General features: G+C 37.2%; 1 protein-coding gene across 4 annotated transcripts in view; it reads right to left on the bottom strand.

Annotated features, from left to right (window-relative positions):
• The window catches only part of MGA (MAX dimerization protein MGA), a 160,498-nt gene that overhangs the window by 30,848 nt on the left and 108,540 nt on the right, over positions 1–21,110 (bottom strand). For all 4 annotated transcript variants that reach the window (XM_082649674.1, XM_082649676.1, XM_082649675.1 and 1 more), the window contains 3 exons: positions 19,957–20,302; positions 1,651–1,877; positions 230–406 (listed from right to left, as the gene is read on the bottom strand). In XM_082649674.1, the coding sequence (XP_082505800.1) occupies positions 230–406; positions 1,651–1,877; positions 19,957–20,302 (750 nt within the window). The remainder of the gene's footprint in view (positions 1–229; positions 407–1,650; positions 1,878–19,956; positions 20,303–21,110) is intronic.

Genomic DNA, 21,110 nt, shown 5'->3' with positions numbered 1-21,110 from the left:
TAAACTTTTAAAAGTTACTCCAACATCAGAAAGAATACTTTTAATGACCTTAAGGGAATATTCTCTAGAATAGGCATGCAGAGAAACATATAAATTGATAGACACATTATGTAAACCTTCTCTGCCCGTTCAGAATTATTTCAAATTATTCCAATAGTAATGCAAATTCTAATACCAGCAACAGGGAATCGGAAGTTAAAAAGAAAAATCTACGCAATAAGTAATTCACCTTTACATTACAGTTCTCAGGACTAGAATGACATGAGCCCTGCTGCTGAAACGATGGTGATGGTGATGGTGATGGTTGTCTCTGTTCCTCTTGTTTTCGTTCATACACTCGAACTCGGGCACAAGTCATCATACTTTCAAAGTACAAGTAGACTGGATCCTTGTCTTCTTCCCGAATCTGTAAGTTTCATACAACAAAACATTCCAAACACTGGGGAAAAGTCTCTGGGACTCCCAAAGGAAAAGGATGTTTACTCTTTGCTTCTATTACAACACTTAAAAAATTTAATGCAAACTTTAAAGTTAAATAGTACAATTACAGTTTGTATGTGCTGAATCTTGGGGCAGTTAGAAAGGATCTGGTTCTCTTTCAAGAAAATTCAGCACACCAGAGCAGTGCTTCTCAAATTATCTGCAGTGAAGGATAAATTTCTTAATTACCTGTCACACACAGACTGAAACTTTTGTAAAATAAATTACCAGAAAAATAAAGGCCAGGTCTTTCAGTATTAGATTTAATAGATAAAAATTTCTCTAACAACTTGTAGCAAAAGTTTCTCAACATCTACTCTCATTTTCTATACTTATTTCATCACAGACTAATAACAAACAGTTATAGATCAGCACTGTACGAGACCACACTGAATAGCACTGCACTAAAAGATCTTCTTCAATTTAATGGACTGTAAAGACTGAAATGGATTTATTAATAATCAGATATGCTTAAGCTATTAACACAAGAGAAGCATCAGCTCTTTTACCTATCATCTTCATCTGGTCATGCAAACGTTATTTTAAATCTTGAACTTTACTGTATATAAAGAAATTTGCTTTAAAAAGATCACAGTAATTTTTTAAACCTTCTCCCTAATGCTTTTCTAATAACGTGTACTACATACATCTTAATCACTTAATATTCTATACTACAGGAATAAGAGTACCTTTTGCAAGTCACGTTTAAAAAAAAAAAAGGCCCATCTTTATATGATCCTTCTAAAGAGAGATTTGGCTATCTTTAAGAATTACAGTAATCCTGCACAGGTCCACTTACACACGTTTTCGTCAACAGTAAATACTACAGTACTACATGATCCTCGGTTGGCTGAATCCACACATGCAGAATTATGGACACAGAGGGTTAAATGTAACATTATATGCAGACTTTTGACTGCACAGAGGGTCCACACTCTTAACCCCTGTATTGCTCAAGGGTCAACCATACTACTATTCACTCTACTTTTAATGACATTTTTTAAAGTGCCATCAATTAAACTGACTAAATCAGAAAGGGAAATGGCTTGCAGACATATTACCTGAAAGCACCATGATTCACAGAATACAAACCAAAAATCTGGTTGAAACCCATCAACTTTACAAATGATTTCTGTAACTTTCAATAAAAGATGTTAACACCAAGCTTACCACAGGATTGGGTTTGGGAGTATATGCCCTTGCAGGTTTAATTCCAGTGAGCAGTTTGCCCTTTACAGTAGTAGATAAAACTTCTGGCTGAGGCAACAACAATGGTTTCATAGGCTCAATGACAGAAGGCGTTGGGATATAAACTGGCTCTGGATCTACTTCACCTTCTACTTTCACCCATAATGGGTAATGTCGAACAGGCTGTTCAGGCTCTGTTTCACATATAGCTTAACAAAAAGAAGGGTAAGATTGTTAGATGCCTTTGGCAACAAAAGTTCACTGCGGCATTGCCAAAACAAAATACGCTCCTCATAAAAAGCACCAACTCATTAAAATAATCAAACAGATGCCCCCTAAGAAAACCTTTAGTTGCCCTCATGCACCTTAATTCATTCATCTATTAACCAAATATTTGTTGAATACCTATTATAAATCAGATACTGTTTTAGACACTAGAGTGAAAACAGCTATGACTAAAACAAAGTTCTTGCCTTCACAGAGTTTATAACCCATAGGAGAAAACAAACTAATAACCATATAGTATCAAGTAAGAAGAGCACCGTTGAACAATATAGCTGGGTACATAAAGGATGAAGAGTTAACAGGAGATGCTATTATATTTAACATGGTCAGAAGAGACTTCCTCTAGTATCTTGGAAAGGTAATCATTCTATACTACAGTTTTTAATTTTACAAATAACAAATATTTATTGAACCTTACTATGTACAGACTCTAAGCACTTCATATGTTTTAAATCATGTAACTGTAACAATTGTCCTTGAGGTATTATTATTCCCATTTTGCAGAACCTGAGGTTCAGGCAAGTCCATCAGTAAGAGGCAAAAGCAGGATCAAACCCAGTCAATCTGGCTCCAGAGCTGTTACTGTTGCCTTCTGATGACAAATTGTATTCAAAAGTTAGCCTGAACTCAGCACAGGAGCAAAAATACATTTAATACAAAAGCAATGAAACCTGACTGAGATGAAATCATACTATCAACAAGTTCTACAGAAAGGAAAATATGCATTGATTATTTAACCAAATTAAATGGAGGATCTAGGTTAATAGGCTGCTGGCTTTATTCTTAAAGCAAACTGCCCAATCCCATCAAGAAGACAGAGAAGCAAACCTTGTTTTTTGAATTTCAATAGTCAGTGCTCTGAGAGGATGTAGCTGACTCTGAACCAAAGACCCAAAATCTATGCCTAAAGTCACATAAAATGTGACTACGCAGCAACTGACACTTAATCAGACACTTAATCTTTTATAACAAAGCAGTATCCAAACCGCTACCTGATTTCAGAAGAAGTACACCTGCTCTGAACATTAAGACCCAACTAGTAAAGAACAATTTTGCCCCAAAGTCTCCTAAGGCTAACATCATTCAGAGCATAACCACAAAATACTGAATAAAGGCTTAAAATAGGGAGGAAAAAACCTTCAGAGCTAGAATGTGATTGGGCCAATTAATTAGCTACTTAGCAGTCTCTGTTAACCAACTTTTATAACTTAGCTTATTTATCACATAATTCACAAAGGCTGGTTAAACCCTAGTATTCATTCATGTATTCAAATATTTAAATGTTCACTATGTATCAGACTTTGTAGATACAGTAATGAACAAAACTGACAAAAACCCCTGCCTTTATGGAGCTTACATTTAAATTGGAGGGAAGAGGGTAAGGCAGGCAATAAACAAGACAAATAATGAAAATATGTTGGATTTTGATAAGTGCTTACGAGAAAAAAACAAAGCAGAGAGAAGTAAACAGTATGTTTAGGGAGTATGTATTTTGAGGGGGAGTGTTGCAATTTTGAAAAGGGTAACCAGGGAGACTTCCCTGGCAGTCCAGTGATTAAGACTTTGCCTTCCAATGCAGGGGGTGCAGGTTCAATCCCTGGTCAGGGAACTATAATTCCACATGCCTCATGGCCAAAAAAAAACCCAAAACGTAAAACAGAAGCAATACTGTAACAAATAAAGACTTAAAAAAAAAAGGTCCACATCAAAAAAAAAAAACTCTTAAAAGTAGTAATAACAATAATAAAAGGGTAACCAGGGATGACCTTACAATGAAGGTGGTATATATAGAGCCTCTATCACTCATTTGGTTAAAGCTTTATTGTCTAGTTTTACAAATTATTTCACACACATATTAATTCTACTACAAAAATAAAAGCCTTCAGACAGGTCAAGTACTATTGTCTTACCTCCCTTAATCATGTTTCAACGATTTTCTAAGCCTCCATAAACTAATGATTATAATAAGTAAAGAACCCTTCTCATCTTTTTTTCTTTTGAAAATAATAACTCCTAAATATACAATACTTCAGAAGAAACCCTCTTAAAATGTCTGAAAACGTCCTAATTCCTCATAGAGAATCAAAGACAACTCTAAAGTTTCAATTGTGGATAAGAGGGAAAATGGTGGTTCCAATAAATAGGAGAGTTCACAAAACCTACTGAATTGAGTTCTGTTTAGGACATGTAAGATGGAAGTGACAGCAACATAGCCAAGTAGGGTAAGCAATAAAAATTAGGACTGTCATTGGCAGAGACTACACCTGAAGCCATGAAAATGGACAGCTCCACACAAGGGCCAAAACAACAGTCCACTTCCTCACACTACATTAGCCCGCTGTCCACTTGATTCCTTTACACAGCCTGGAATACAAGATAGAGCACTTCTCTGCTCCCCTCACAATACACTAGAGATACTCGTACCCCTTCATCTGAAACCCAGATAAAGGGAGCTACTAGCAAAGGCAGGATAAGGGGAGAACCAGAGTAGCACATATTCACAGAAACCTGTTTCAAGAAAGAATTAATATCCCCTCATTTCTATTCAAATGCCTTCTAAAATACACTATCTTCCCGAGGTTCCCTAGCGTTATCACTCTGTCTTCTGAGTTCTCGATAAGACTTTTGTTCATGACACTTAAAACACATGGCACTTTTGTTATTGTGGCACTTAAAATTACCATATATATAAAATATATATCTACATGATTACCATATACCTGTTTCATCAAACTGACAGTAACCTTTTACAGATGGACTTAGAAACTAATTATCTATATCTTAACTCCTCTCACTCCTAGCAGTGCCCAACATACTTGCTCCATAAATGAAGTGTTAGACATGCAAGTCCGAGAAAACTGCTGTGCTAATAATCAGCATACTATATTCATCTCCCTCTTATTTTGAAGACATTTTCAACCTTTTTTTTTTTTTTTCTTTTTTCCTGTACGTGGGCCTCTCATTGTTGTGGCCTCTCCCGTTGTGGAGCACAGGCTCCAGACGCGCAGGCTCAGCAGCCATGGCTCATGGGCCTAGCCGCTCCAAGGCATGTGGGATCTTCCCGGACCGGGGCACGAACCCGTGTCCCCTGCATTGGCAGGTGGACTCTCAACCACTGCATCACCAGGGAAGCCCCATTTTCAACCTTTTTATTGTGAAATATAATACCCATAAAGTGCAGAAACAATGTATATACACCTTAATACATATTAACAAATATATTGTACAACCATGTAAACACTCTACAGATTAAGAAATGAAATACTGCCATAAACCCCAGAAGCCTTTGCATGCTTTTCTCAGTCATAATCCTTCCCACAAGGGACTCACTTAAATGACAGCCACCTCCCTGCTTTCCTTTTTTAACACCAAACATCACACCTAAACATCATAGCTTAATTTTGCCTGCTTTTGGACTATACTACAAAGCTATAGTAATCAAGACAGTATGGTACTGGCACAAAAACAGAAATATAGATCAATGGAACATGATAGAAAGCCCAGATATAAATTCACACACATATGGTCACCTTATTTTTGAAAAAGGAGGCAAAAATATACAATGGAGAAAAGCCTCTTCAATAAGTGGTGCTGGGAAAACTGGACAGCTACATGTAAAAGAATGAAATTAGAACACTCCTAACAACATACACAAAAATAAACTCAAAATGGATTAAAGACCTAAATGTAAGGCCAGACACTATAAAACTCTCAGAGGAAAACATAGGTAGAACACTCTTATGACATAAATCACAGCAAGATCCTTTTTGACTCGCCTCCTAGAGAAATGGAAATAAAAACAAAAATAAACAGATGGGACCTAATGAAACTTAAAAGCTTTTTCACAGCAAAGGAAAACATAAACAAGATGAAAAGACAACCCTCAGAATGGGAGAAAATGTTTGCAAATAAAGCAACTGACTAAGGATTAATCTCCAAAATTTACAAGCAGCTCATGCAGCTCAATATCAAAAAAACAAACAACCCAATCCAAAAATGGGCAGAAGACCTAAATAGACATTTCTTCAAAGAAGACATACAGATTGCCAACAAACACATGAAAAGGATGCTCAACATCACTAATCATTAGAGAAATACAAATCAAAACTACAATGAGGTATCACCTCATACCAGTCAGACCGGCCATCATCAAAAAATCTACAAACAATAAATGCTGGAGAGGGTGTGGAGAAAAGGGAACCCTCTTGCACTGTTGGTGGGAATGTAAATTGATACAGCCACTATGGAAAACAGTATGGAGGTTCCTTAAAAAACTAAAAATAGAACTACCATATGACCCAGCAATCCCACTACTGGGCATATACCCTGAGAAAACCATAATTCAAAAAGAGTCATGTACCACAATGTTCACTGCAGCTCTATTTACAATAGCCAGGACATGGAAGCAACCTAAGTGTCCATCAACAGGTGAATGGATAAAGAAGATGTGGCACATAATATACAATGGAATATTACTCAGCCATAAAAAGAAACGAAACTGAGTAATTTGTAGTGAGGTGGATGGACCTAGAGTCTGCCACACAGAGTGAAGTAAGTCAGAAAGAGAAAAATACTGTATGCTAACACATATATATGGAATCTAAAAAAAAAAGGTTCTGAAGAACCTAGGAGCAGGACAGGAATAAAGACGCAGACGTAGAGAATGGACTTGAGGACACGGGGAGGGGGAAGGGTAAGCTGGGACGAAGTGAGAGAGTAGCATGGACATAAATACACTACCAAATGTAAAACAGATAGCTAGTGGGAAGCAGCCGCATAGCACAGGGAGATCAGCTCAGTGCTTTGTGAGCACCTAGAGGGATGGGATAGGGAGGGTGGGAGGGAGACGCAAGAGGGAGGAGATATGGGGATATATGTATATGTATAGCTGATTCACTTTGTTATAAAGCAGAAACTAATGCACCATTGTAAAGCAATTATACTCCAATAAAGATGTTAAAAAATATAATAATAATAATAATTTTGCCTACTTTTGAAACCTTTAAAGCATGATTACAGAGATGTGTTCTTTGCGTAGCTTTTTTTCTTCTCACACACATATCTGTAAAATGCATCTACATGCTGCTGAACATAATTCATTTATATTTACTGTGGTATACTACTCCACTGATTATTCATACTATTATTTATTCATTCTACTGCTATTAGGTATCTGGGTTTGTTTTCAGATTTTAGTTACTCTGCGTCATGGTGCCATAAACATTGCTGTAGACCGCAGTTCTGCTGGTTACTTAGGAGTCAAACTGCTAGATCAAGGGCATGTGAATCACCAATTTCAGTAGGTACTGTCAAACTACTTTCCGAAGTGGTTATACCAATTTACATTCCCATTAGCAGTGCATGAGAGTTCCCATTTATCAAGAGTTGATATTATCAGAGGATTTTTGTTATAACCATTCTGGCAGGCATGTAGTGGAATCTTGCTGTGGATGTAGTTTGCATTTCCAATTATAAATGAGATGTTCAACATCCCTCCTGGCTATTTCTAGGTCCTTGCATTTTCATATAAATTTTGGAATCAGCTTTTCAAGCTTCACATAAAAAGCTGTCAAGATTTTGATTAGGATTGCAATGAAATTACAGATGAAAAAGAGAAGGAGCACCATTACAATATTCAATTTTGCTTGCTAACAGCTTTTTGGTTTTTTTGGTTTTTTGCTTTTTAATTTAAGAATGGATATTGAGAGGTTTCTGGGAAGATGGTGGAGTAGGCAGCACCGCATATATAACTCCAAATCTGAACAACAACTGTACTGACAGAATCTGTCTGATGTATTTTGAAACTCTGGAATCTGCTGAAGGCTTACAACTTCCAGGGGAAGACCTGGACAGTAAATTTTGTGTTCAATTTCAGCTCTTGGCACAATAGCAGCTACCCATTCTTCATCCCTCCTGTCACCTGGCAGGCAGCTGGGCATGTGTTCCTGGAGCAGCTTACACACAGTGGGAGCCAGGGTGAGCAGAAAGGACCTTGTCTTCCAAATATCAGGGATCTCGGTTCTGACTGCTGCTTCTGGCAACAGAGGTGCAGACAAAGAGGCAGGAAGCCACTGCTGCTGAAGCTCCTCACACTATTGCAAGGCGTTACCCCTTTGTCTTAAGTAACTTCCAGGGGATTTAAATGGACAGCACCCTTTTCTCCTCTTCATTTTTCACTTTTTCCCCTTTTTAGGAGCCAGACACTAAAGACTAGAACACTAAAAAAACAAAAAACAAAACAGAACAAAAAAACCAAAACCCTGCATGTATGAGGAAAATCAGAAAGTGACTATGCATGCCCAATGAAAGGCTCAGAAAAGACCTGAGAATACCTTAAGTTTACACCTCAGGCGGATCCTTGGCAAAAAGACAGCCTACAACAATCAAAAAAACAAATAACAAAACAAACAAACACAAAACCCTGAGGAAGGAGAATCTGATTTCCAGAGTTACCACATTATTAGACTCAAATGTCCCGTGTTCCACAAAACATCACAAGGCATACAAAGAAACAAGAAAGTATGGCCAATTCAAAGGAAAAAAATAAATCAACAAACTGTCCCTGAAATTTCAGACCTAATGACAGATATACCAAAGACTTTAAAAACAACTGTCTTAAAGATACTCAAAAAAATAAAGGAAGATGTCGAGAAAGTCAAGAAAACAATGTGTAAGTAAAATGGAAATACTGATAAAGAGACAAAAAACCTGAAGGAAACCAAAAAGCAATCCTGGAGCTGGAAAGTACAGTAACTAAAATGAAAAATTAGCTAGAGGGATTCAAAGACAGATTTGAACAGGCAAAAGAAAGAATAAGTGAACTTGAAGATCGGACAATGCAAATCATGGAGTCTGAGGAACAGGAATAAAAGAGATTAAAGACAAGTGAACAGAGCCTAAGGACCTGTGTGATACCATCAAGTGGACCAATATAGGCATCACAGGCATTCCAGAGAGAGAAGAGAAAAAGAAATGGGCAGAGAGAACATCTGAAGAAATAACAGTTGAAAACTTTCAAACTTCAAGGAAAGACATGAATATAAACATCCAGAAAGCCCAACAAATTCCAAGATGAACTCACAGAGACCCACACTGAGACACATTATAATCAAACTTTCAAAAGAGAAAGACAAGCAGCAAGAGAGAAACGAATCATCACAAGGGATCCTCAATAGAAATATGAGCAGATTACTCATCTGAAACTTTGGAAGCCACCAAACAGTGAGCTGATCTATTCAAATTGCTAAAATCCTGTATGTGGCAAAACTGTTCTTCAATAGTGAGGGAGAAATTAAGAAATTCTCAGATAAACAAAAGCTGAAGTAGTTCATGACCATTAAACCTGCCTGCAAAAAATATTCAAGCGAGTTCTGCAAGGTGAAATGAAAGGACATTAGACAATAATTCAAACATATGGAAAAATAAAGATCTCACTACAGGTAAATACATGGGCAATTATAAAAGCCAGTATTATTATAACAATGGTTTGTAACTGCACTTTCCATTTTCTACAGGATTTGAGAGAGTAATACATTTAAAGGGAAAAAATCATTACTATGAAAGTTAGTATTACTGTATTTTTAGTTTATAACTCCAAATCTTGTTTTCTACATAGACATTTCTCCAAAGAAGATATACAGAGTGCCAACAAACACATGAAAGAATGCTCAACATCACTAATCATTAGAGAAATGCAAATCAAAACTACAATGAGATATCATCTCACACCAGTCAGAATGGCCATCATCAAAAAATCTAGAAACAATAAATGCTGGAGAGGGTGTGGAGAAAAGGGAACCCTCTTACACTGTTGGTGGGAATGTAAATTGATACAGCCACTGTGGAGAACAGTATGGAGGTTCCTTAAAAAGCTACAAATAGAACTACCATATGACCCAGCAATCCCACTACTGGGCATATACCCTGAGAAAACCATAATTCAAAAAGAGTCATGTACCAAAATGTTCATTGCAGCTCTATTTACAATAGCCCAGAGATGGAAACAACCTAAGTGTCCATCATCGGATGAATGGATAAAGAAGATGTGGCACATATATACAATGGAATATTACTCAGCCATAAAAAGAGACGAAATTGAGCTATTTGTAATGAGGTGGATAGACCTAGAGTCTGTCATACAGAGTGAAGTAAGTCAGAAAGAGAGAGACAAATACCGTATGCTAACACATATATATGGAATTTAAGAAAAAAAAAAATGTCATGAAAAACCTAGGGGTGAAACAGGAATAAAGACACAGACTTACTAGAGAATGGACTTGAGGCTATGGGGAGGGGGAAGGGTAAACGGTGACAAAGCAATAAAGAGGCATGGACATGTATACACTACCAAACGTAAGGTAGATAGCTAGTGGGAAGCAGCCGCATAGCACAGGGAGATCAGCTCGGTGCTGTGTGACCGCCTGGAGGGGTGGGATAGGGAGGGTGGGAGGGAGGGTGACGCAAGCGGGAAGAGATATGGGAACATATGTATATATATAACTGATTCATTTTGTTGTGAAGCTGAAACTAACATACCATTGTAAAGCAATTATGCTCCAATAAAGATGTTAAAAAAAATAAAAAATAAAAAAAAAAAAAAAAGAATTAAGGCACTGGGCTTCCCTGGTGGCGCAGTGGTTGAGAGTCCGCCTGCTGATGCAGGGGACACGGGTTCGTGCCCTGGTCCAGGAAGATCCCACATGCCGCTGAGCCTGCGCGTCCGGAGCCTGTTGCTCCGCAACGGGATAGGCCACAACAGTGAGAGGCCCGCGTATCGCAAAAAAAAAAAAAAAAAAAAAAAAAAAAGAATTAAGGCACTTTAAAAAATTATTTATGTTTTTGAGCACACAATGTATAAATATGTAATACTGTGATATCAACAACCAAAAGGTATGGAAACATAGCTATAAAGGAGAAGAGTTTTTCTATGTTATTCAAGTTAAGTTGGTATAAATTCAAATTAGAATGTTATAACTTCAGGATGGTAAATGTAACCCCTATGGTAACCACAAAAAAATAGCTATAGAATACCCATAAAGGAAATAAGGAAAAAATTTAAACATTTCACAACAAAATATCAACTAAACACAAAATAATACAGTAATGCAGGAAATGAGGAACTAAAGAGTTTTAAGGCATATAGAAAACAAACAGCACAATGACAGAAGTCCCTCCTTATTATCAATAATTATTTTAAATGTAAATAGATTAAATTCTCCCATCAAAAGAAAGATTGGCAGAATTGATTAAAAAAACGCATGATCCAACTATACCCTCAAGTGTACAAGAGACTCACTTGAGAGCCAAAGATACAAACAGGTTGAAAGTGAAAGGATGGAAAATGATATTCCATCTAAGTAATAACTAAAAGAGAACAGGGATGGCTACACCAAGATCAGACAAAGTAAACATTAAATCAAAAAGGTTGCAAGAGACAAAGGACATTATATATTAATAAAAGGTTGAATCCATCCAGAAGAAACTATCACAAACATTTACACACCTAATGACAGACCATCAAAATACGTGATGCAAAAACTAACAGAATTGTATCAGATGGCATCTTCTTCCTTCATAACGCTGTTTCGCCTACATTGAAAATCTGTAGTTTAGTGTAGCAACCTTCATTAATTATGTGAGATAGATCTGGATAACTTGCTGCAGTTTCTATATCAGCACTTGCTGCTTCTCCTTGCACTTTTATGTTATTGAGACAGCTTCTTTCCATAAACCTCAAGAACCAAGCACAGCACAGCTAGCTTCAAACTTTTCTTCTGCAGCTTCTTCACCTCTCTCAGCAGCCTTCATAGAATTGAAGAGAGTTAGGGCCTTGCTCTGGATTAGGCTTTGGCTTAAGGGAATGTTGTGACTGGTTTGATATTCTATTCAAACCACTTAAACTTTCTGAATGTCAGCAATAAGACTGTTTCGATTTCTTATTATTCATGTGTTCACTGGAGTAGCATTTTTAATTTCCTTCAAGAACTTTTCCTTTGCATTCACAACTTGGCTAACTGGTGCAAGAGGCCTAGCTTTCAGCCCATCTCAGCTTTTGACATGCCCTCATCACTAAGCTTAATCATTTCCAACTTTGATTTAAAATGAGAAATGTAAGACTCTTCCTTTCACCTGAAAACTTAGATGCCATTGTAGGGTTATTAATCGGCCTAATTTCAATATTGTTGTGTCTCAGAGAATAGGGAGGTCAAGGAGAGGGAGAGAGATGGGAAATAGCCAGTAGCTAGAGTAGTCAGAACACACACAACATTTATTAAATTTGCCATCTTATATCGGTGCAATTCCTAGAGCCTCAAAACAATTACATTAGTAACATCAGAGGTCACTGATCAAGGATCACCAAAACAAGTGTAATTATAATGAAAAAGTTTGAAATATTGTGAGAATTACCGAACTACAACACAAAGACATGAAGGGAGCATATGTTGCTGGAAAAAATGGTGCCAACAGACTTGCTGGACGCCAGATTGCCACAAACCTTCAATCTATAAAAACTGCAGTATCTGCAAAGCACAATAAAGCCAAGTGCAATAGAATGAGGTATGTGAATGCCTTTTTCTTTATCCCAATTACATCAGCTTTATAGTAAGTCTTAAAATCAGGTAGTGTAAGTCTATCAACTATGTTCTTTATCAAAGTTGTTTATTAAAGGACTATTCTAAGTCCTTTGTTTTCCATATAAATTTTAGAAACAACTCGCCAATTTCTACCAGAAGAAGCCTGTTGAGGTTTTGACTGGAACAGCATCAAATTTATAAATCAATCTGAGGACAACTGTATCTTACCAACAGAGTCCTCTGATGCATGAAAACTGTGTACCTCTCCATTTACTTAGATCTTTTAAAGTGCTCTAAGCACTTTTTAGTATAAAGTGTTTTTTTTTTTGCAACTTATCCTTAAGCATTTCATTTCTTTGTATGTTCTTTAAATGGTATTTTTAACTCCAATATCCAGTTGTTCATTGGTATATATACAAATACACTGTATACTGATATTGTTGTATGCTGTAACCTCACTAAACTAACTTACAGTCCTAGTAGCTTTTTTGTAGATTCCCTAGAATTTCCCTGTCTATGAAAAAGCCAATTTTATTGCTTCCTTTCCAACCTGGATGCATTTTCTTTTTCATGCCTTACTGCACTGGCTAGAATGTATGATGTTAAACAGACATGATGAAAGAGGACAATATTCCTCACTCCTAATCTCTGGGGAAAAGCACTCAGCACCATTAGTACGTTGGCTGTAGAGGTGTTTTTTGTTTTTTGTTTGCGTTATAATATTTATTTATTTATTTGGTTGTGACTGGTCTTAGTTGCGGCTCACGGGTTCCTTAGTTGCGGCACTTGAGTTCCTTAGTTGTGGCATGCGAACTCTTACTTGCGGCATGCATGTGGGATCTAGTTCCCTGACCAGGGATCAAAACCAGGCCCCCTACATTGGGAGTGCAAAATCTTATCCACTGCGCCACCAGGGATGTCCCTGTAGAGTTTTTTATAGATGCTCCTTATCAGGTTGAGGAAGTCTCCTTCTATTCCTAGGGTGCTTAAGAACTTTTACCAGAAATGGATTTTGTCAATTTTTCAAAATATCTATTGAAATTATCATATGGCATTTTTAAAAAAGTCTGTTACGGTAACGGTGAACTACAGTGATTATTTTCAGGTGTTAAATTTACCCTGCAGACCTGGAATAAACCCCACTAGGCCATGATGTACTTATCCTTCAAATATACTCTTGGATTTGATTTGCTAAATTTTCATTTATAATTTATATATATATATATATTCATTCCTCAGGGATATTACTCTACAGTTCCATTGTAATGTCTTTTTCTGGTTTGAGTATCAGGGTAATGCTGGCCTCATAGAATAAAACCATTTTACGGAAGTGTTTGTGTAGACTCGATATTATTTCTTCCTTAAACAGTTTTGTAGAATTAACCGTGAAGACATCTGGAACTGGTGTCATTATTGTGGGAGTTTTCACTACAAGTTCACAGGTACAGGGCTAAGCAATTATTTATTTCTTCTTAAGTGAGTCTGGTAGCTTTGTATCTTTCAAAAATTTGTTCATTTCATCTAAATTGTCCAACTTATTGGCATAAAATTGTTCCTAATATTTCCTTATTATCCTTTTAAAGTCTGCAGTAATATTACTTCTCATTCCTGATACTGGTAATTTTTGTGTTCTTTTTTCCTAATCAGTTTCCTACAGATATCAATTTTATTCATCTCTTTACATAAAGTTAACTCGTAGGTATACATCTCAAACAAAATTCTAAGTGGGCTGAGAAAGGAGGAACACCAGATTTGTAATCCTTTGTCATGGTACAACCCGCAGCAGCTAAGCACAGTGCTTTTATATCAATACCACCTGCCGTATTTTTAGGCAAATGCAAGAGTAAACAGGTGATGAGAGTGAAGGCCAAATTTCAGAAATTGTATCTTACACAGTAGAAAAAACACAAAGACTTGGAAAACTTGGGTTCAAATCCCTACCGCTCACTTAACAGCAATGTGACCTTGAGGAAGAAGTCACTTAAACGCTCTAAGCACTCGGTTAGTGTATTTGTAAAATGGAGAAACCTCCTTATCACAAAAGGTTGCAAGATTTAAATGACATACCCTTATACAGTGCTCTTCACAAAGACTGTCTAATAACGTTAATATCCCTCTGTTCACATCAATGCATTAATGGGCCACTAATGGCAGAACAATTTTTAAGTCTATTACAATGACAAAAAAAGCTATCATCAAATGCCTAGATTTCATGCATCAAAAACAATAATTTTTAATTTATACATTAACTACAGAATAAATACACAACACGAAAAAATTCAAGCTGTACAAAATGACACAAAAATGAAAGGCAAGTCTTCCACCATACCCAGTGTCACAGTCCCCACGACTGACTACTTGCAACCATTTGTGTTTAGTTTTGGTGGTTACCTCAATAAGCCTAAATCAAACACTTTCCCCTCAACTCCATGATTTAGCAGTGGCTAAGGACTCAAGTGTGATGAAAGATAAGGAAATTAGCATCCTAAACTTACTCCACTTTTCATCTTCTGCCAGCTATAGAGCTACTTTCACACTGTCATGGTTTATAGCACTGACTTCTGTTCTAAAATTCTATTTGGAACTTTAGCAATTTGTATATGCCAATTCTAAAAATCAAAATACCAATACATTTGCTTACAAAATTATGCTTATGTGATCAATCCTTGCAGAATCAACTAATGTGACTGACCCCTTAGAGGAAGAAAATGTAATTCTATACCACTAAATTTGTTGAAACTGTCCAACAGATTCTCTTTTCTTATACTCTTAATTGCTCAAAATTTTACCAAAAATTGTATTGGTTCATAGTTGGACCATAATTTTCCTGTACAAATTTTTTCCTTCCAGTGCTCTTGTTTTTTTTTTTAATTGATGAAGGTGGCATGAGTCTTCACCTAAACGTTAATCATCCAGGTTCTTAACCATGTCATTTCTTAAAATAAACCTAATATTCTCTTAAAGATAGTCTTCTAAGCATCTTTTGATTTTCTACTTTAGCTTTTTTTTTTTTTTTTTGCGGTACGCGGGCCTCTCCCGTTGCGGAGCACAGGCTCCGGACGCGCAGGCTCAACGGCCATGGCTCACGGGCCCAGCCACTCCGCGGCATGTGGGATCTTCCCAGACCGGGGCACAAACCCGTGTCCCCTGCATTGGCAGGCGGACTCTCAACCACTGCGCCACCAGGGAAGCCCTGATTTTCTACTTTAAATTAGACTACTTGCTTTCTAGTCTTGCTTTGTAGTTGTCATCCTAAGATTGTTTTCTCCCCCTCTTGAGCTGGGTCCACAATTCACTAGATGTTATCTCATGCTTCTTGAATTTTTTGTTTTCCATTTTCTGGAGCACAACCTCAAGAAATTCACCAGGAGACTGCAAGAGATCAACTTCCTACATCCTGATTGTATGTTTTAATATATCTCTATCTCATGCATAATTATAAATTATGATTTATAATTTGGCCAAGAATGCTAGGTTAAAAATTCATCCAATCCCCACTTGACTCTCATTTTTTTTTTTGGGGGGGGATGCTTAGTCGGGTCCTAGTTGCATCACACAGGATCTTTCATTGCAGTGCGCAGGCTCCTCACTGTGGCACGTGGGCTTCTCTCTAGTTGTGGTGCGTGAGCTCCAGAGCGAGTGGGCTCTGTAGTTGTGGCGCACGGGCTTCCAGTTGCCCCAAGGCATACGGGATCCTCCCCGACGAGGGACTGAACCTGCATCCCCTGCATTGGAAGGCGAATGCTCAACCACTGGACCATTAGGGAAGTCCCTAGACTCTGATTTTAGAAACAATGATGCAAACGTCCAGTGTTACTTTGATATCAAACTGATTCTAAATCCTTCCTAGGAAAAGTGCCTTCTCTTTAAAAGAGTTCAGGATATTTTCTTCACCCTCAATGCTCTGAAACGTCAGAAGATTGTGTCTAGATAGAGTCACCTTAAAATTATTTCTGCCTGGTATTCAGTGGGCCCTTTAAATCAGAAGTGTCATGTCCTTCAGCTCCGAGACATTTTCTACCATCATTTCTTTTTTGGGGGGGGGGCCATGCTGCACAGCATGCAGGATCTTAGTTCCCTGACCAGGGATCAAACCCTCGCCCCCCGCAGTGGAAGCACGGAGTCTTAACCACTGGACCGCCAGGGAAGTGCCTCCACCATCATTTCTTTGAGTAATTTCTCTCTTCCATTTCTCTCCTCACTTTCCCCAACTCCTTTAAATCCCAGCAATTTTTTTTCTCGTTTTCCTCCTATCTTTTTGCAAAACATACTGATAAATTTCTTCAACTTCTTCCAGTTTTTGTATTTATTTTTGTTTGTTTGTTTTCGGTCTCAGCAACATTTCTGTCTCCAAGAACTCTTCGCTATTTCTACTCCTTTTACAGAGCAATCATAACACAAATATCTTCCCTCCTTTCCTCACTGTCCCCTAACAGTACAAGAAAATTAACAGCTCCTAGAGCAGAGTAGACCATGTCTTTCAGTAAGGACTATACCAGTGAGAAAACCCAAATATACTATGTTAATTGGCTGCCTTCTGGAGTTTAACTCTGATTAAGACACAGGGTAAAGACTCTACCAAGAAAGCAAAGTAATAAACCTAACAGATACACAGTATTCCTACTGCTGTGGCTTTTGTAACTTATTTCTGTTGCTTTGAAATGGAAAAGTGTTGCTGAAAGTGCAGGATGGGAATAAACTCAATAAGGAGATATGGATAAAACTAAATTAATAATTTTGTATTATATTTCATTTTAAACGTTTTAAACCATATTTACAGAAAGATCATTTACGTATATGAAGGTAGTACCTTATTTAAACACTGAAATACCAATTAAAACAGCCTGGCGCTGGTCACAAAATGGACAGCAGAAACCAAAAACAGACCCAAACATTGGTATATTTTAATTTCCTGTATCACAGGTGACATTTTAAACCAGTAGGGAAAGTATTTATTCTCAACAAGTGATGGTACAACTAGCTAGCCATTTGGGGGAAAAATGAAGCTCTACGACAAATCTCACATGAAATAAATTCCAGATATATTAACAATTTAATTTTTTAAGCCCATTTATTAATCTAAATATTTTTAAATCTTGAGGATAGAGAAAGACTTTCTAAAGAACCAAAACCTTAAAAAGAAGAGACCGCCAGATTTAACCATCTCTGATTTCCCTTTGTCAGGGGAGATGGGAAGACCTTTGAACAAAATTAAAATATAAATTACAAAATTACAACCTGGAAAAAAATAAAACTCTTGGAAATATATGGGGAAAAAAACAAAGCCACTCCAATAAAAATTAGCAAAGAATTTTAAAAAGCAATTTATAGAACAAAGTTTATGACAAATGGTCAATAAACCTATCACTGAAGAAATATAAATTTAAGACAAGACATCAATTTCTGCCTATTAGTTTGAATATCCAATGTTAAGAATATAAAAGTGGGCTTCCCTGGTGGCACAGTGGTTAAGAATCTGCCTGCCAATGCAGGGGACACGGGTTTGAGCCCTGGTCTGGGAAGATCCCACATGCCACGGAGCAACTAAGCCCGTGCACCGCAACTACTGAGCCTGTGCTCTAGAGCCCACGAGCCACAATTACTGAGCCCAGGCACATCTACTAAAGCCCACATGCTCTAGAGCCCGTGCTCTGCAACAAGAGAAGCCGCCGCAATGAGAAGCCCGCGCACTGCAACAAAGAGGAGCCCCGGCTCGCTGCAACTAGAAGAAAGCCCGCGCGTAGCAAAGATGACCCAACACAGCCAGGAAAAAAAAGAAAAAAAAAAAAAAGAATATAGAAGTGGCACTATCCAACTACTGGTAAATGTGTAGTTGGTATAATTCTAGCAACATTTATAAATGTTTAGAAAGCACTCACTGTCACAGTAATTCCACTTTTAATAGCCTATAATGAACATGGATGTTCATCACCGTACTGTTTGAAAACCCATAAAGGTTATATGTCCAGCCAAAAGGACTGTAATAATATGAAGGTATTAAAACTAAAATTGTAATATACAGCTGCACTTGTTAATATGGAAAGCAGAACATGACTTTATGATATGAAATTTCTATAAGTTACCACATACACAGTAGTTCCATTTCTATAAAAATATATACATAGGCACACAAGTGGATTAATAGAAAATCTTGGAAGAATATACGTAAAAATATTATCTAATCTAACTGAAGTAAGTACATGGCAAGCAATTAACAAATGTAAATATAAACTGCCAAAAATGGAATATTAATCCTCTAATAAACTAAGCAGCAAGGAACTCTTCAATTACATGGTAAAATTATAGTCAGTCTAGGGCTTCCCTGGTGGCGCAGTGGTTGAGAGTCCGCCTGCCGATGCAGGGGACACGGGTTCGTGCCCCGGTCCGGGAAGATCCCACATGCTGCGGAGCGGGTAGGCCCGTGAGCCATGGCCGCTAAGCCTGCGTGTCTGGAGACTGTGCTCCGCAACGGGAGAAGCCACAACAGTGAGAGGCCCACGTACCGCAAAAAAAAAAAAAAAAAAAAAAAAAAATTATAGTCAGTCTATTTAAACAAAATAAAAAGATATAATAGGAAGGAAAAAAAGTCAAAAATGAAATATGTAACTTGAATCTATATAACATTATACCAAAAAGGAAAAATAAGCTTTTCAAAAGAGTACGTAATGCTCAACTCAATTATGCCCTTATTCTGTCCCCAAATCTCCAAGCAACTGATGAGTGGCTCAAACCATGACCAGAAGGTCTTTCTGCAAACTTCTTCCTTTAGAAAATAAAATGACGTGTGCTGGCTGACTTGATTGTGGTAATTATTTCACAAAGTATACATATGTCAAATTACAATGTTGTACACTTTAAGTATGTGCAATTTGTCAATTATACCTAAATTCAGCTTGGGGGAAAAAAAGAAAATGATGGATTACCATGATCATCTGTATATTCAAAGAACATGGGGATGTGAAGTGAGGGAGTGGGGGCAAGACACGGAAAAAAAGATGAAGCCTCAAAGGCATTCTGAAAATCCAAATAAGAGAATGATTCAAATTTAGCACAAAAAAGCTATCTTCAAGAGAAAATTTCAATTTAAAAAAAGGCATGCGTGCACAGTTTTGTGTATGTCGCACGTGCCATATAGAAAGAGCATTTTAAGGATAATAAGAAATTCTTATGAGATCACTGATTAGGATTAAAGTAAGTAATATTTGAAATACGTTTTCAAATAACCATACTTTTCCTCTTTTCTCTTTTTTTTTTTTGGCCACACCGTGTGGCATGAGGGATCTTAGTTCCCCAACCAGGGATTGAACCTGTGCCCCCTGCCTTGGGAGCAAAGAGTCTTAACCACTGAACCACCGGGTAAGTCCTGAAATAACCATACTTTTCTTAAAAAAAAAAAACTATACTATTTTAACTCTCAATCAATACTCACTGTATTCTAGCTTCTTTCTCTTCTTTTTCTCTTTCAATTGTTCTTCCTCCTCCCTGACTCCCTCTTCTTCTTCTCTTTGCTCCTCGCCCAAATTATCGTAAAATACCGGATCACGATGAGCAGTCTTCCTCTGGAAATGCTTAGTTTTGGATCCCCCTTTAACAAGTACAACTTTTCTTTTCAAACAAGTGCAGCCAAACATGCAGTCTGGTCGGCGGCAGTGAGCAGGCTGGCGCTTCTCCAAAGCTAGACTTGAACATACACAACCCAATCGACAGAAGTCATTGTTGCATGGAGGGGCTCGTTTCCTTATGATCGTGTGGATGGGTTTAGTTTTGAGAGATGCCTAAAGTTAAAGTAGAATATTATAAATCTACTAAATCATCCCCTAACAACTTACAGTCATATACTGGTCTGCCTTCTCCAACTCTGAGCACTCAGTACTAACAGTACAAGATTAGTGCAGATTCAAAGGACAAATCATGAATATAAACAGAACTCTAAGCAATCTCCCATTCTAATACATAGCACTGACAAGAAAGAGAATATTTTAATTCATTATGAGCCAAAATATCAACAAGGATGAATGTATTCTCAATAGAAATCATGCATAATGTTCTCTATAGCAAGGGTTGACAAACTTAAGGCCCATGGGTCAAATCCTAACTAAAGTTTCATTGGAACACAGCCAGGTTCACTCATTTACATAACATCTATGGCATTAGAGTAGCAGAGCTGAGTAACCAACAGAGACTGTATGGTCTGCAAAGCCTAAAATATTTACTATCTGCCCCTTTACATAAATAGTTTACTGACCCCTGCTCTATGATAATTAATAAAAAGAGAACATTATAATACATGCATAAAAGTCTTTAGGAATGATCGATTATAAAGGACACAATCTGTATTTTGTCCCAACATCTGATGATCTTCAGCTCTAGAATTTAGTCACAGAATTTAAAAAATGGAAAGTACAGAAATTTCATGACAAAAAAATTACCCACGTGCTGCTGTATCATTTCACATGCACTGAGGCTGCTAACACAGGTGAATCAACAATTAATGAAATTTTCTTAATATAAAATTTTATGAAAGACAAAAACTTTTTCTCTGTAGGTTTATAATTTGGGGGATTTTTCTGGGATTTAATACCA

The sequence above is a fragment of the Grampus griseus genome (assembly GCF_964374135.1).
Source record: "Grampus griseus genome assembly, chromosome: 2".
NCBI classification, from domain to species: Eukaryota; Metazoa; Chordata; class Mammalia; order Artiodactyla; family Delphinidae; genus Grampus; species Grampus griseus.
The sequence above is the reverse complement of the archived record's forward strand: the minus strand, read 5'-3'. Positions and strand labels throughout refer to the sequence as shown.